This window comes from Tursiops truncatus, chromosome 4 (assembly GCF_011762595.2).
Source record: "Tursiops truncatus isolate mTurTru1 chromosome 4, mTurTru1.mat.Y, whole genome shotgun sequence".
Taxonomy (NCBI): Eukaryota; Metazoa; Chordata; class Mammalia; order Artiodactyla; family Delphinidae; genus Tursiops; species Tursiops truncatus.
Genome location: NC_047037.1, coordinates 59,778,998 through 59,793,740, shown reverse-complemented (window position 1 = coordinate 59,793,740; position 14,743 = coordinate 59,778,998). Strand labels below are relative to the sequence as shown.

At 33.5% G+C, this 14,743-nt stretch overlaps 1 protein-coding gene across 10 annotated transcripts in view; it reads right to left on the bottom strand.

Moving 5' to 3' along the window:
- Positions 1 to 14,743, bottom strand: part of ATP11B (ATPase phospholipid transporting 11B (putative)) — a 139,408-nt gene that overhangs the window by 31,570 nt on the left and 93,095 nt on the right. For 6 of the 10 annotated variants that reach the window (XM_019946081.3, XM_019946080.3, XM_019946082.3 and 3 more), the window contains 3 exons: positions 9,449 to 9,514; positions 8,805 to 8,908; positions 7,356 to 7,521 (listed from right to left, as the gene is read on the bottom strand). In XM_019946081.3, coding sequence (XP_019801640.1) covers positions 7,356 to 7,521; positions 8,805 to 8,908; positions 9,449 to 9,514 — 336 coding nt within the window. Of the gene's footprint in view, positions 1 to 1,309; positions 1,410 to 4,599; positions 4,686 to 7,355; positions 7,522 to 8,804; positions 8,909 to 9,448; positions 9,515 to 14,743 lie in introns of those variants that run through there. The other 4 variants (XR_004526324.2, XM_033855517.2, XM_033855516.2 and 1 more) reach the window with 2 other exon arrangements.

The following is a 14,743-nucleotide window of genomic DNA, read 5'->3' as shown; positions in this document are numbered from 1 at the left end:
ATCCATGTCTTTTGAAATATCCACTTGAGCTTGAATCTTTGGGGAACTTTTATCGCAGAGGACATAATTTCACAGTATTAGCACAGTCAGTTCCCAAATGGATTATGTGCTCTGGGAATTAACCAGGACATCTTATAAATCCCAGCTAGCTTCCCCTCTTTAATCAATGAGTTCTTCAGCTGAGTTTTCCTTGTAACCAATGAGGGCATGTTCTAAAAACTAAAAATCTTTCTATATTTATCAAAGCAAAATACAAGATAAATATATTATGAAGGTAATCATATGGAATATCCCAAAACAAAATAAAAATTCAGAATTGTTTTGAATTTCTTTTCAACTAATAATAATAATGACTGGGAGTTGATTAATCTTCAACATTTTCCATTTTCAGCAATTCACTAAAGGAATCTAATTTTTAACATATGTCTTCCAGAATAATTCACATTTTTTCAAATTATTGTACCTGTTCCACTGTCTGATTTATAATCTTCAAGTAGCTTTGTTTTAAAGTTTCACCATTTATGAGGGTTATCTCAGATAAGACAACAGCACCTTCCTGACCAGTAATTAGAATGTACAAAGTGGCAAACAGCCCAAGTAAAAATATAATTACTAGTGGTAAGAATTTTTATCTTCCATGGTTACTACCAATTAAAATATTTTGCATATCCCAATTAGGTCTAGAAGTGGTTGTTAGGGTTTAATTCTCAAGAGGGAGTGAATCAAGTCCTCATTAATTCATACATTTTTATTACAAAGATGTAATTATGAAAGTTTATGAAAAGTAAGAACTGAGAGTTTGGTGAATACCAGTCAACAGAAAATTATTCAGTACCAAGTCTAAGCACTCACTCATTTGACCATTCAACTCAAGAGGTAGACTTAGATAAGTAATTCAGTGTCTAACTATGTTAACATGTATAAAATGACACATAACTACAAGTGGGAAAAGTGATTTGGGAAATAACAGAAATAGCATGACATATTTTCAAAAGAAGTGAAAAGGAATAAATTCTTGAGTATAAGACAATAGGTTAGAATTTGAAGTAAAGTAAGATTTAACACTATAAATCCAAAGGAAGATTAATGAAATATTCAGATACAGACATATAAAAAATGTAAAGATCATAAAAAAGGAAAACAGGTAAACAAAAACAATATATGAGAAATGGTGAAGGAATTAGTAAAGTAAAAACTGAAATGTCAGGCCAGTTCTCCCATAGCATGCCCCAAGCTTGAGAACTTAGCAGATATGTCCCCAGGAAGGTCCAGCGCAGTACTACCTAGTGCACGTAAGAACTGTCCTGCTGGCTGCAAGCCTCAGCTAGCAGGTGCCTACTGTCCTCCCCTCTGTGCTTGCTTTCAGCAAATTCATATGCTGAGCTGACTGAACCCTTATCTTCTTCCATCTGGAAGGACAGAAAAGCAACAAGTCTCATATTACAGAACAATACTCTCACTGTATATAAGTTTAGAATCAAAATAGCAAGTTGGGGTCCACAATCTGTGAGGCACAAATGAAAGTTCACACAACACCACATTCATTTACTGTCACAAAAGAGAGCAAATAGTAGCTTCTTAAGGAGCATACAACAGAGCATACAAAAAAAAGCCATGATTTTCTGGTGCACAAAGTTAAATTAAAACCAGGTTTCCATGAATAAAATTAAATTTCTTCTATTAAACAAATTCCTTGCCACTAAGAGTTAGGGTTCTTATTGCAAAGGTATGTCCCATTTCGCATCTCTGATGCTCCCTCTCAGAAGACTTCTCTACTTTAACTGGACTTCAGCAGAGTGGAAGGGTCAATCATATGGCCTTTCAAATGTTAGACATAAGAGTAGGGGGGAGCTTGACTTGATGTAGTAAACAAAATTAATTTAATCCTTAATTTGAAATATATTTTTTAAGTGAGTGTTAACTTATATAAATTTCTACTCTTCTGCTTTTCCTATTTTTTTTTTTTTGGCTGTGTCTTGTGGGATCTTAGTTCCCCAACCAGGGATTGAACCCAGGCCCTCGGCAGTGAAAGCGCAAAGTCCTAACCACTGGCCCACCAGGGAATTCCCTCTATATTTTAAGTATTAGAAACCTTCTAAGGAGTATGTGCCTAGAGCCAAGCTAATTTTAACCTTTCTTAAATTATAAAAAAATGTCCTCAATAAATAAAAAACAATTTTCCCCCTCATTTCTATGTGTTTTCTCAGTCTTAGGACTAATCAATAATTATTTCTATAAAAAATGCTATAGTAAATTTCTTACATACATAAAAAATAAAGTAGTAGAATTCCTTGGTTTCAAGAGTACAGTAAGTTTATGTAAAGGTAGATTATTATTATAGTTTTGCCTATAAGATAAAGGAGTGTAAAATACTCAAAATGAGTTTTCTTTTATTCAAAAGAAAATTATTGATAGTTTTGTGTTAATGGTCCTTAAGAAGTACTAACCTGATTAAAGATTTGAAAGCTCTTAAAGATATTCGATATATGCACAATCTTCCTCTCTGTCACAACAGTAAACAATTAAGCTACCATGGATCACACCCAGGAATATCGTTCAACGTAGTTCAAAAACAAGATGTATTCAAAATCCACAGCATGCATCAACAGACAGATGTTTGTGGACACTTGTTCTTCATGAAGCTATGAGCAAATGCCCATCCAGTGATCATTCACCACTCATGTAAGCAATTGTTATTTCTGCCTGGCCTTTGGTTGAGCACAGTATTTCTTTTTGTTTTTCTCTGATGCTGATAGTAAGCATATAGACCACAGTATGTAAAATAGTCATTTGATAGGTGAAGAACCTAGAGGCTCAGAAAGGTGAACTAATTTCATTAGGATCTACAGGGTGCAGGGCCAAGGGCATGCTGTGCTAGCATTCAGGCCCACCATCTCCCCAACAGGGCTCTTCTCCCTTTGTTACACCACCTGATTGGACAGTGCTTACGGGAAACACTACCTGACTCATGTACCCTGCTCTCATTGTGTTCCTTCATAGATGAATGTTAAGCTTACTACTTTATTACACTATTAAGGAGAGTGGGATCTCTTTAATTTATGATCTCCGTGTATCATTCTTTTTTAGTCTATCATTGCTCAAAAAATGTTGCTTGATTTGAGCCACCATGATATGAGAAAATATGATTTAATAAAAACATTAAGATTATTCACAATGTAAAACTTAATCCTCACAGAAGTGCTTGCCGGAGTGTTCTTTTAAATAATGAGCTCTCCTATTGCCTTGGAGCTAAATAATTAGATGTTTGAAAATGTGATAAATACACACTGTTTTCAGAAGGCACATATAGATAAAATGTGATGCACATATTTGGCTCAACCAAAGGTGAAGGCAAATCTTCCAAGCTTGTTTTGATTTTAGTTCTTGTTTTATACATGAAATTTAGTTGACTACTACTTAACCACCCATTTGTATACTCATTTACAATTATTATACCTTTGTAATTCAAAGTAGAATATTTCAAAAATCCTGATGCTAATAGGAATAATAAAATCGAAAGGTTTGGTAAAATTTTCAAACAGCTCAAAATTATGAACTCATAGGACTACATAAGAAGTTATTTAAGCAGTGCTCTGTCAAAGTCATTTGTTTGATCAAGTGAACATAGATGGATTAGAAACCTTGAGAATAAAAAAGAATTAAAAAAAAATATGACTAAAAATCCAGGGTGAGAAGTTGAAGGGTGCCAAAACAAAACAGTTATATTACTTTTCCTTTTCAAACCAGACTGGAGTTAAAATTAATATATAGCTTTGGTATCTTAATATGAAAAGTTCTAGGATTTAAACTTTCATTCTCTTCCATCAAGACATCTTCGGATTACTGATTATTTTTTGTGGAAACTGACAGAATGGATCTGTCTGTGGAGATAAAGGTATACATATGAGATACAAAATGTATTGTTAAAATCTTACCTATTGTTTAAGCAAAAAAAAAAAAGGAAAAAAAATTAGGACACACTTTTGCATTATTTTAAAATAATTTGTAGTCAATAAACCTGCTTGAAATCTAGAGTGATTTTTTTTCAGGGCTGAATTATTTATACCAATAAAATAATTAAAAAGTAAAAGAAAAAAGTATTTGTTCAATTTATAGATGCACTAAACAGCAGCAAGGATATGAAATGTTTCAGCAGCCATTACAGTGTACAAAGACAAATATACACATGTATTTGCAACACAGATTAAGGCAAGATAAAAAATGGGCAATTCTCACTTCCAAGTAACTGAAACTTAAAACTTTCAATTTCTGTAGCTTAAATTACTCAACATGCAGGAGCATTCTTACGTACCAGTACGACAAGCAGAAGCATTAGAATTGTGCTAGAAAAGGTAGTTAAGGTATAAAATATATAATAAGGTACAGATCTCTGTCCTGTTATACTGAATTTTTGTCTCAAAGAAATGGATGTATTTTTTAGGTTTTAACATGCATATTGATAAAGGTCAAATTAGAGACAGAGCTGTGCTAACAAAAATGCCCCATTCTTAATTCATGCCTCTGCCCATCTTTTGAATATTTTTAAATTGACCTTTAGCATGCAGAAGAGTTAATGAGGTTCTACTCCTCCTACTCTACCTAAGTTTGCTCAGCTGATTCCTTGCCCTCGACAATGGCTGCAGTGCGATGAACTCGTCACTGAAAGCGACTGTGTTGGAGTACATCTATAAGTGGACAGAAAAGGGATGGGACATACAACAAGTCAGTGAGCTGTATTTATCACCTAAGAGACAGACACAGGACAAGCTTTGTAAAGACATTTGTCCCTACAAGAATAGGATATATCATACATGGTACACATTTGTAGGGCCATTGGCTTTGCTATCAAAAGAATTTATTCTTAATACCACATTGTTATTCTGCAGAAAAACAAAGCTCAAAATAAATGCTGACAACTCTTCTTTTGATATGATTTTTCTTGCTACTTTTGGTAAGCAATGAAGTAAGTAGCTGACAACTTTCTAACAACTTTCTCAACATTTGAAATCAGAGTTGAAAGTACAAGGCTGAAATAATAAAGATTACTGACTATAGCGAAAGAATAATGTCACACACGGGATATGAATGACCATATACTGTCTCGACAAAAACAAAAAAATCCCCAGTAGGCTAGAAAATCCCTGAGTGGAAGTAGAGATTTCCTCTTTAGATTATTTTTATTTCCATGTTTATTTTTTATTGACGTATAGTTGATTTACAATGTTGGGCCAATCTCTGCTGTACAGCAAAGTGACTCAATTTTAAAAATATATATCACATTCTTTTTCTCTTTAGATTAGATCACAGTTGAACATCCAGTCAAATCATTTAAAAGGAATTTAGTAGGGTAGAAAGGGAGATTATACTGGCTTTCATACATAGAAAAATGATTGATTTTTAAAATCAACTCCATTTTTAATCAATTTAGCCTATGGTAAAATAACTAAAATATATATAAAGTACTTTTAACTTTTTCTTGTCTAAGGGTCCGCCTTAAAGTATCAAATATTTCCTGTGTAATCCTTTAAAAAGAGTTCTACAAAAATGGTAATAAGGACTAATATTATCACCTTTTATTATCATTAAGAAATCTCTAAGATATAATGCTCTGCCTAAAGAAAATTTCTAAGGGTAAATGTAAATAAATCATTATTTACTTTTATAAAGAATAAGTTTTTAAGTGATGTCATTAATATATTTTGGTGAAATATAACTTTATATAGCCAAGAGGGCAAGACAAATATGTTCTCCATAAAGGTCTAGAAAAAGTATAATAGACAATGTATTAAAAGTAGTATTCTATTATCATGAATATCTCTGAAGATTAGAAAAAAGGCAAACCTTTCTGACATATATTTAAGTAATATATTGCAAGGTGGAAAAGTCTGCCCATACTGATATAAATATATGTATAGGCAGACACAGTAATCAGATTATGCAAAGTTTTTCAGCCCCATCTGAAGATCAGTATCAGAGCAACATCCTCATCTTTCTTATAGTTATGTTCTTACTGAGGACTTACTACATACAGACCCAGGGTTAGGCACTTTATATTAATGATCTCTAACCAGCAAGTAAGGTAGTTATTATTCTGATTCTACAGAGGAAGAAACTGAGGCTTAGGGAAGTGACTTGATTAAAGACATACATTTTATAAGTGGTTAAAACAGTATCTGAATTAAGTTTGTCAGGCTTCAGAGGCCTATGCTGCTTCAGTGGTGTTAAAATGTATATTGGCTAGGACTGAGTGACCAAAGCAAACAAGTGCTAAAGAAATGTTAATATGATCAACTGAAATTAAAACCAATACACTGTTTAAGAAGCCTAACTCAAATCACTAAATACTTAAGAAGCACTTATTCTATTTGTAGCATGAACACACAACTAAATTTCCAAAATTTGCTTGGCATACAGCAAATATGCAAAAAACAAAAAAAAAAAACAAAACCCCCCTCAAAACCCTCAACCTAGGCAGAACTAAATGATTAATAAACTCTGTGTTTACAAGGGCATAAAAGTTGATTAGAATGTACTCTTGAGGACATATGTTCAATGTCATGATACGGTTAATAAGACAAACCAATATTTCTAGCTTATGTACAAGTCAAATACACAAAAAAGTCAAATATACTAAATAGCTATCATTTCTTGAGGATATACTCTGTGTTTGAACATTATTCCATTTAATCCTTATTACAAATGTAATGAGATAGACATTTGTCATAATTTTACCCATGAAGAAATGGAGACTTAAAGTTACAGAGCTACTCAGTGGTAGAATGTGGGTTTTGAACCCACAACTATCAGGCCCTAAAGACCATATTCTTAAACACTATGTAACATACTATTAATATCTGCTGTAGTATAATATTATTAGTAAGTGTTTAGTGAGAGAATATATTTTATAAAAATCCATTCTGTAGAAGTTATTTAGGTTAAAGAACTTATTTCATACTTTTGTTGAAAACAATATGACCTGAAGAAGCACTACTGAAATTCTAATGGTTCTGAAGAAATGGATATATATCCCAATTATATATATTTGATAGAAGGCTGTGATAATAGTATTTAAGACATATTTATACTATTATTTGGACATAACTTGATAGTTTTATACTTAAAACCTAGTTCTATTAATAACACAAGGTAATTTTTAAAAATTATAATTTTTCAGGAGTCATAAAATTCATAGCAACAATAACAACTTTAAAAATATCACATGTAACAATATTTATATTGCAAAATACTTGATACAGGAATAGATAATTTCCTATTTTCTAATATAAGCAAATTATAATGACAGCTATTCATCAAGACTCCTAATTAAAAAGGTATTGTATATAAAAAGTGGTTACCTGTGCCTTTTCAATATTTGTAGGATGAAACTGTCGGTCAAATACTTTCTTCACAATATCAAGAAATAGGCATGTAACAACCATGAGAATTATGGCAAACCAAGCAGAACCACTTGACAAGAGCTGAATAAATACAAAGTACATATTCTGGGAGCTCAAAAATGGCCTGCAAAGAAAGAAAGTGGGCTTATAATAAAAGAAGAAACCAACAAGACAGATTCTTAAATCAAGACATTAAGTAAACCCACTATACATGAAGGTTACAATTTTAAGAATACTCCAGGAAAATATTCAAAATGTGGAATCAGTGTAATTTAATTAATCAACTAACTAATAAAACATGGTAGATTTTAATTGTTAAAAATAAAATCCAATTTAATTCATTTGAATGACAACCATGGTTTTTATAATTAGGAAAGTGGCAAGTAATTGACTTATCCTACCTTAAGTGTTAGGATAATTCAAAAGAATTATGTAGTGAATAATACAGACTTAAGAGACCAAAAAAGCAAGAAAAAGTATGTAATAAAATATTTTTTACTAAGCAACTACAAGCTTGATTACCCAAATTTTAGGTTGAAAAGCTCTACTTAGAGGATCTTCTCTACACATGGATTTTAAAATAAATGTACTCACAAATATTAGTTCTACATAGTAGTAGGTATTGTCAAGATACTCTTTTTGGGTTTGTGTATATATCACTTCAAAAGAATGAGGGGAAATACCGGAAGAAATGCAGAAATAAAGAGGATTGAAAACAAACAAATGATATTCATTAGAGTATCTTTTTATAATCCTAAATGAAAGTTAATGTTTAGCCAATACAAGTTTTTTCCCTGCCTTTTGTAATTTTGCCTGATACAGGGATCACAGGCACAGTAGGCAATGTAATATACATTCTCCAATTGAGGGATTTCAGCTGTCCATCACTTACCAAACAATCTTAGGAAAAGCATTAATTTTTAATCTATCAGAATAGCTGAATATCTGATTTTACCAATGAATATGCAGCACATTACTTTTGAGAGAGAAGTTAACTCATTCATGAAAATTTAATGATTCTACGTGACTTTTTAAATTATATACATTAATAATAATTTAAAGGTAATACGATTAGTGTAAAGAACATTAATTTTCAAGTAAATCCTAGCTTTGCTACTTTTAACCATTGTGATCTTGGAGCTCAGTTTCCAAATAGAAAAAAATGGGGTAACAAGATTATCATGATGAATCAATGTAATATCTTAGGTAAAACACTAGAATATAGTAGGTATTCAGTATTTGTTAGTTTCTTTTTTCTTCCATATCAGTAAGATCAACTGAAAAAACTAAATTTCTTATCAGGATAGGGTCTCAAAACTATTCTGAGTAGAATTTGTTCATAGTAAAATCTATCATAATAACTATTTATTAGAGTTGAATCAATATAACTAAAATATAGTCACTCACCAGAGAATCCCTCCATAAAACAAAGAAAATACAAAATAGAATAAAATAGATCCCCAGGTAACAAGATGATTGATCCAGGTCCAAAAATGAGTTTCCAAAGCCATCTAAAAAAATAAATAAAAAAATCCTTAATGTAAATTAATAAATCTTTAACTTCTCAGCTAAAACTCAAGAATAAAATGTATTAATTATAAGTGACTAAGGTTGCTATGGCAAAGTCCCTCAGAAGATAAATATTAATGAAAAGATCTTAGTATGAAATTCAACAATTTCAAGTTTATAGTATTTTTCTTCTGTGAGGAAGCAGTATTAAAATTTCATGAGTACTTTGTTCAGAACTCCATGGCCTAAACCAGCTTGTGTTGTCTTGCATTACATAGAGAGAAGCAGAATTTCGGAGATGAGTACTGAGGGGTTAACCTTTATCTGACCATAAAAATCAGCTGAGGCTTTACAAAATAATGAATTTTAAAAATGATTCATAATGAATCTTTTGACAAAAATTAAAATGAATTATTAAACTAGGCATCCATGAAATTATTCATGACTGAAAAAGGAAAATCTATCAACAAAGAAATGAGGAAAATTAACTAAGAATTATGCAGACACAAAATGTATCCATGCTTCTAATTTCTGTACCATACCTTTGCTGTGACTGTAATAACCATGACTGTGAAGACCAAGGTACCAAATGTCCAATTTCCAAACATCTAAAACAGAATGAATAAACCAGTATTGCATTATGGGTTAAAATGATGCTAAATCAGAAGTGATGCAAAGAGTAACTAGTGTACATTCTTTACTAAAAATCATTTGCATCATTTACGCCAGTTACATTTGAAATCTGTGACTAGATTAGTAAAGTTAAAGGAGAATGAGAAGAAACACCATAAAGTGTTATCATGTTTATTATTATGTAAAATGATTCTTTGGATAACATTATCAGACTGGAAACTCAAAGATGGGTTTGGAATTATGTGGCACAGTTTTTAGTGATAATGATACAGCTGTTAGTGACTGCTTTACTCCTATCACAAAATAAAAATCAAATAAAACCCTGTTCAATCACAATTATTTTCTGAAATCATTCCAACCAGATGTCACAGCAGATCACCTGCCACTGTATTTCTGGACACACTATAGAAAGAGCAGGTAAAAAGAAACTTATACACAAAACCAACACCTGAAAGGAAAGATAATGGCCAGTGGACCTATTCAAGGGATTTCACGTAAAAATGCAGTTAATGCCAGTTAGATAGTTTTGCCCTGGGCTTTATAGCCAAAACTTACTAAGGCCTATTAAAAATGCAGAATCCCCAAAGAATGTCAGGATTTAATTTCCACAAATAAAAGCACCAGAAATTTATGTTAATTTAGTTTACAAAGTAGTCATAATCTTTACCATTGGTTTAAAAAATTATTTAAAAGATTGGTTGTTTAAAAAGAAAGAAAAAAAAATATGGGTTCCAATGGCAATAAAACTCATCTAAGTAATTAAAGATAAACCAGAACCTCAGTGCTTATAAAATTATTATTTATTTAAAAATACTTAGTATATTGGCTGGTATAAATAAAATACTCAACAAAATTTTTAAAAATTTGTATGGAAACACAAAAGACCCTGAATAGCCAAAACAATCTTGAGAAAGGATAATGGAGCTGGAGGAATCAAACTCCCTGACTCCAGACTACGCTATAAAGCTAATGCAATCAAAACAGTATGGTACCGACACAAAAACAAACATATAGATCAATGCAACAGGATACAAAGTCCAGAAATAAACCCATGCACCTATGGTCAATTAATCTATGACAAAGGAGGCAATAATATACAATGGAGAAAAGACAGTCTCTTCAATAAGTGGTGCTGGGAAAATTGGACAGCTACACATAAAAGAATAAAATTAGAACATTCTCTAACATCATATACAAAAATAAACTCAAAATGGATTAAAGACCTAAATGTAAAACTTCTAGAGGAAAACACGGGCAGATCACTCTTTGACATAAAATGCAGGAATATTTTTTTGGATCTGTCTCCTAGAGCAATGGAAATAAAATCAAAAATAAACATATGGGACCTAACTAAGCTTAAAAGCTTTTGCACAGCAAAGGAAACTATCCACAAAATGACAAGACAACTTATGGACTGGGAGAAAATATTTGCAAATGATGCTACTGATATGGTATTAATTTCCAAGTATACAGTTCATGCAGCTTAATTATCAAAAAAAACAAACGACCCAATCAAAAAATGGGCAGAAGACATAAAAAGACATTTCTCTAAAGAAAACATACAGATGGCCAACAGGCATACGAAAAGATGCTCAATATAACTAATTATAGGAGAAATGCAAATCGAAACTACAATGAGGTATCCCCTCACACTGGTCAGAATGGCCATTATTAAAAAGTCTACAAATAGTAAATGCTGGAGAGGGTGTGGCAAAAAAGGAACCCTCTTACACTGTTGTTGGGAATGTAAATTAGTGCAGCCATTTAGGAGAATAGTATGGAGGTTCCTTAAAAAGCTAGAAAGAGTTACCATATGATCCTGCAATCCCAATCCTGGGCATATATCTGGAGGAAACTCTAATTTGAAAAGATACATAGACCCCAGTGTTCACAGCAGCACTATTTACAATAGCCAAGACATGGAAGCAACCTAAATGTCCATTGACAGGTGAATGGACAAAGAAGATGTGGTACATATACACAATGGAGTCAGCCATAAAAAAGAATGAAATCATGCCATTTACAGCAACATGGATGGACCCAGAGTTTAACATATTAAGTGAAGTCAGAGAAAGACAAATAAAATAAGATATTGCTTAAATGTGGAATCTTAAAAATGATACAAATGAACTTATTTACAAAAGAGAAATAGATTCACAGACATAGAAAACAAACTTATGGTTACCAAAGGGGATAGCGGGTGGCGGTGGGGGGTGGGAGAAAATAAATTAGAAGTTTGGGATTAAAATATACACACTACTAAATATAAAATAGGTAAACAACAAAGACCTAATAGCACAGGGGACTATACTCACTATCTTGTAATAACATATAATGGAAGAGAATCTGAAAAAGAATATTTATATATATATATAACTGAATCACTATGCTGTACACTTGAAACTAACAACACTGTGAATTCACTATACTTCAGTTAAAAAAATAAATAGCTTAAAAGGCAAAAAAAAATAAATAAATAATGGTTATTATAATCAACAATGAAACATTAATATTCCTTCATTTGAGAGTATTTTGGGGAGTTTATTTGTCAAGAGGAAAAAAATGGAAAAGTCATATTGACTTTTCCTACTTTTATCATCTCTAGAAATGACCTGGAAATACTGAAAAATCATTGGATCTCACTTAACTCAGCTCTTAAGAGAGCCAGCTCCTCTTTCAGGGATATGGAGATAGGTAATTGATGTAGTCAGGGAACCTGGGTCTGGGAGTGGTAACAGCCACACATGTCTATCCCTCAGTATATGGTTTTACTGGGCCCAGACTGGGGCTAGTTACATGGTATCTTCCTTAGAAGCAGAGGAAGATTTAGGGCTCCTTCTAGTATTCAAGGCCCTAGAGGGAGCTGTAGAAAACACATTCACATTCTCTCTCCTTTTTGGATAAAATTAGCACAAGTTATGTATTTCAATTGCATCAGTCAGTTAAGACTCTTTCCATTCTGTTTTCCCCTTGAATTAGTTTAGGTGGTGATGAAGTGAGTGGCAGAGGGGATATTGGGGATCTGGCTAAAGAGAAGTTGAGTTGGGCTTATTACACTGGCTTGGGTTAAGTGGGACCTATTTATGTCACTCATAATCACTTCCACATATACTTGTGTTTGTACTTACAGTTCTTTCCCTTAAAGAGGGCCTGCCAAAACGAGTAAGGCTTAGATTACTCTACTAAACCTGGATCTGCCCCTGCTCAGAATAGACAGACCTCTTACACTATGTGTAAGCTCCTGACCTCAAGGAGCTTACACATAGTGGAGGAGGCAAAAAATAAATAAACCTAAATATATATACTTTGAGGTAAAGAGCCCGTGCTCTGCAACAAGAGAAGCCACCACAGAGAAGCCCGCACACTGTAACAAAGAGTAGCCCCCGCTCGCTGCATCTAGAGAAAGCCCGTGCGCAGCAACGAAGACCCGATGCAGCCAAAAATAAATAAACAAACAAATAAATAAAAGAAAATAAATGTAGAGTAAGGGGTCAGGAAGTGATGGAAGGTGAGGGAGATGGGATTTTACTGGAGTGGGCTAGAAAGGCCTACTCAAGCCAGTGACATTCAGGAGACCTGAATGAATAAGGGAGATAGTCAAATGACCACGTGAGAGAAGAGCATCCAGGCAGAGAAAGAGCAAGTGCAGAAGTCCTAAGGCAGGAACTAACTGGTCTGAAAGAGCAAGAAAACCACTGTGGCTGGAGTAGAGTGAATAAAAGGGAAGGTGGAAGGAAATACAGTCCAAGAGGTAGTCCAAGATCTTTTCATTTTTAAAAGATCACTTGGGCTACTGTGTGGAGAATAGATAGTAGGAAGGGGAAGAACAGAAGCAGGAGGAGGAAGAAGGCAGTTACTATGGTCTCCGAAGAGATGGTGATGATCTGATTGGTGTGGAGGAGGAGAGAAGTAGAAACATCCGGGATATGTGTGACATCAGAACCAATGCGATTTCATATGGGTTGTGAGAGAAGAAGTGAAATGAAGGATGGTTCCTAGATTTCTGCCTGAGCAGATGGGTAAAAGGTAGCTCCATTTATTAATAAATATAAGAAGAACTGGAAGGGAAATGGGTTTACAGAAGACATAAAAAAATTCTGTTTAGCAATATTAACTTTGGGATTCTTATAAGACTTACAGGTAGAGAACGTAGTTAGTTATTTGAATCTAATAAGCAACTGGCAGAGATGTAAAATTGGGAGTTCAGCATATAAGCAATGTTTCAACCATGAGAAGGATGAATTCACCCTGTGTACAGATAAAGAAAAGATGGCACAGCACTGAGTCCTAGGCCACTGCTCCACGTAGAACAGCGGTTCTCAAGGTGGGGGCATTTTGCCTCACGGTGGACAGCTGGCTGGATCTGAAGACATTTTTGGTTGTCATAACTGGGGGGCGGGGTTAGGGGTGTATGCCTGTGTGCTACTGGTATCTAGTGGGTAGGCATGCTGCTAAACATCCTACAATTCATAGGGTGAACCTCCACAGCAAAAAATTATCTGGCTCAAAATGCCACTGGTGCAGAGGTTGAGAAGCCCTGATTCTGAGGGTAGGAGGTGAAGATTGAAAAGAAACAGTTGGTAAGGAAGCCAAAGTAACTTACAGAGGCTGAGAGAAGATAATGCAGCAGGCAGGAAGGCTTCAAAAATTATACCCAATGGTTGAGTTCAAAAGGGCTGAGGCACGCTCATAGATTTAGCAATGAAGTGGTGGCTGGTGACCATAAAGAACATGGTTTTGATGGGAGTGCTGGGGGTGAAAGCCCCACAGGAGAACATTCAAGGGAGAAGAGGAGGCCAGAAAGTAGAAATAGTAAAAAAAATATAACTTCTTCAAATTTTGTAACAGGTCTAACTTAACTACACATTGATCTATAAAAGAATTATCTTCTATAGAGTTAATCAGTTGTTCAGTTCTCCAGTACAAACTATCTCTTTATTATTGGTTTTAAACACTGACCAATTGTTGGGTGATACCATAAGAAGCAAGGTATATTCTTCTGTTCTCTGTATATGATGTAATTTTCTATTAATTGCTTGGAATATTATTAGTGCTTTAAATATTTGTCTCATGAATAAATGAACATACAGGGAAATTCTGTAATGAACTAGATAATCAAAGATATTTTAATCATACAAGCTTTAATTAAAAGAAATCTGTATCTACTGGCAGGAATTAAATTGCATATGTGTTCTTGAATGACC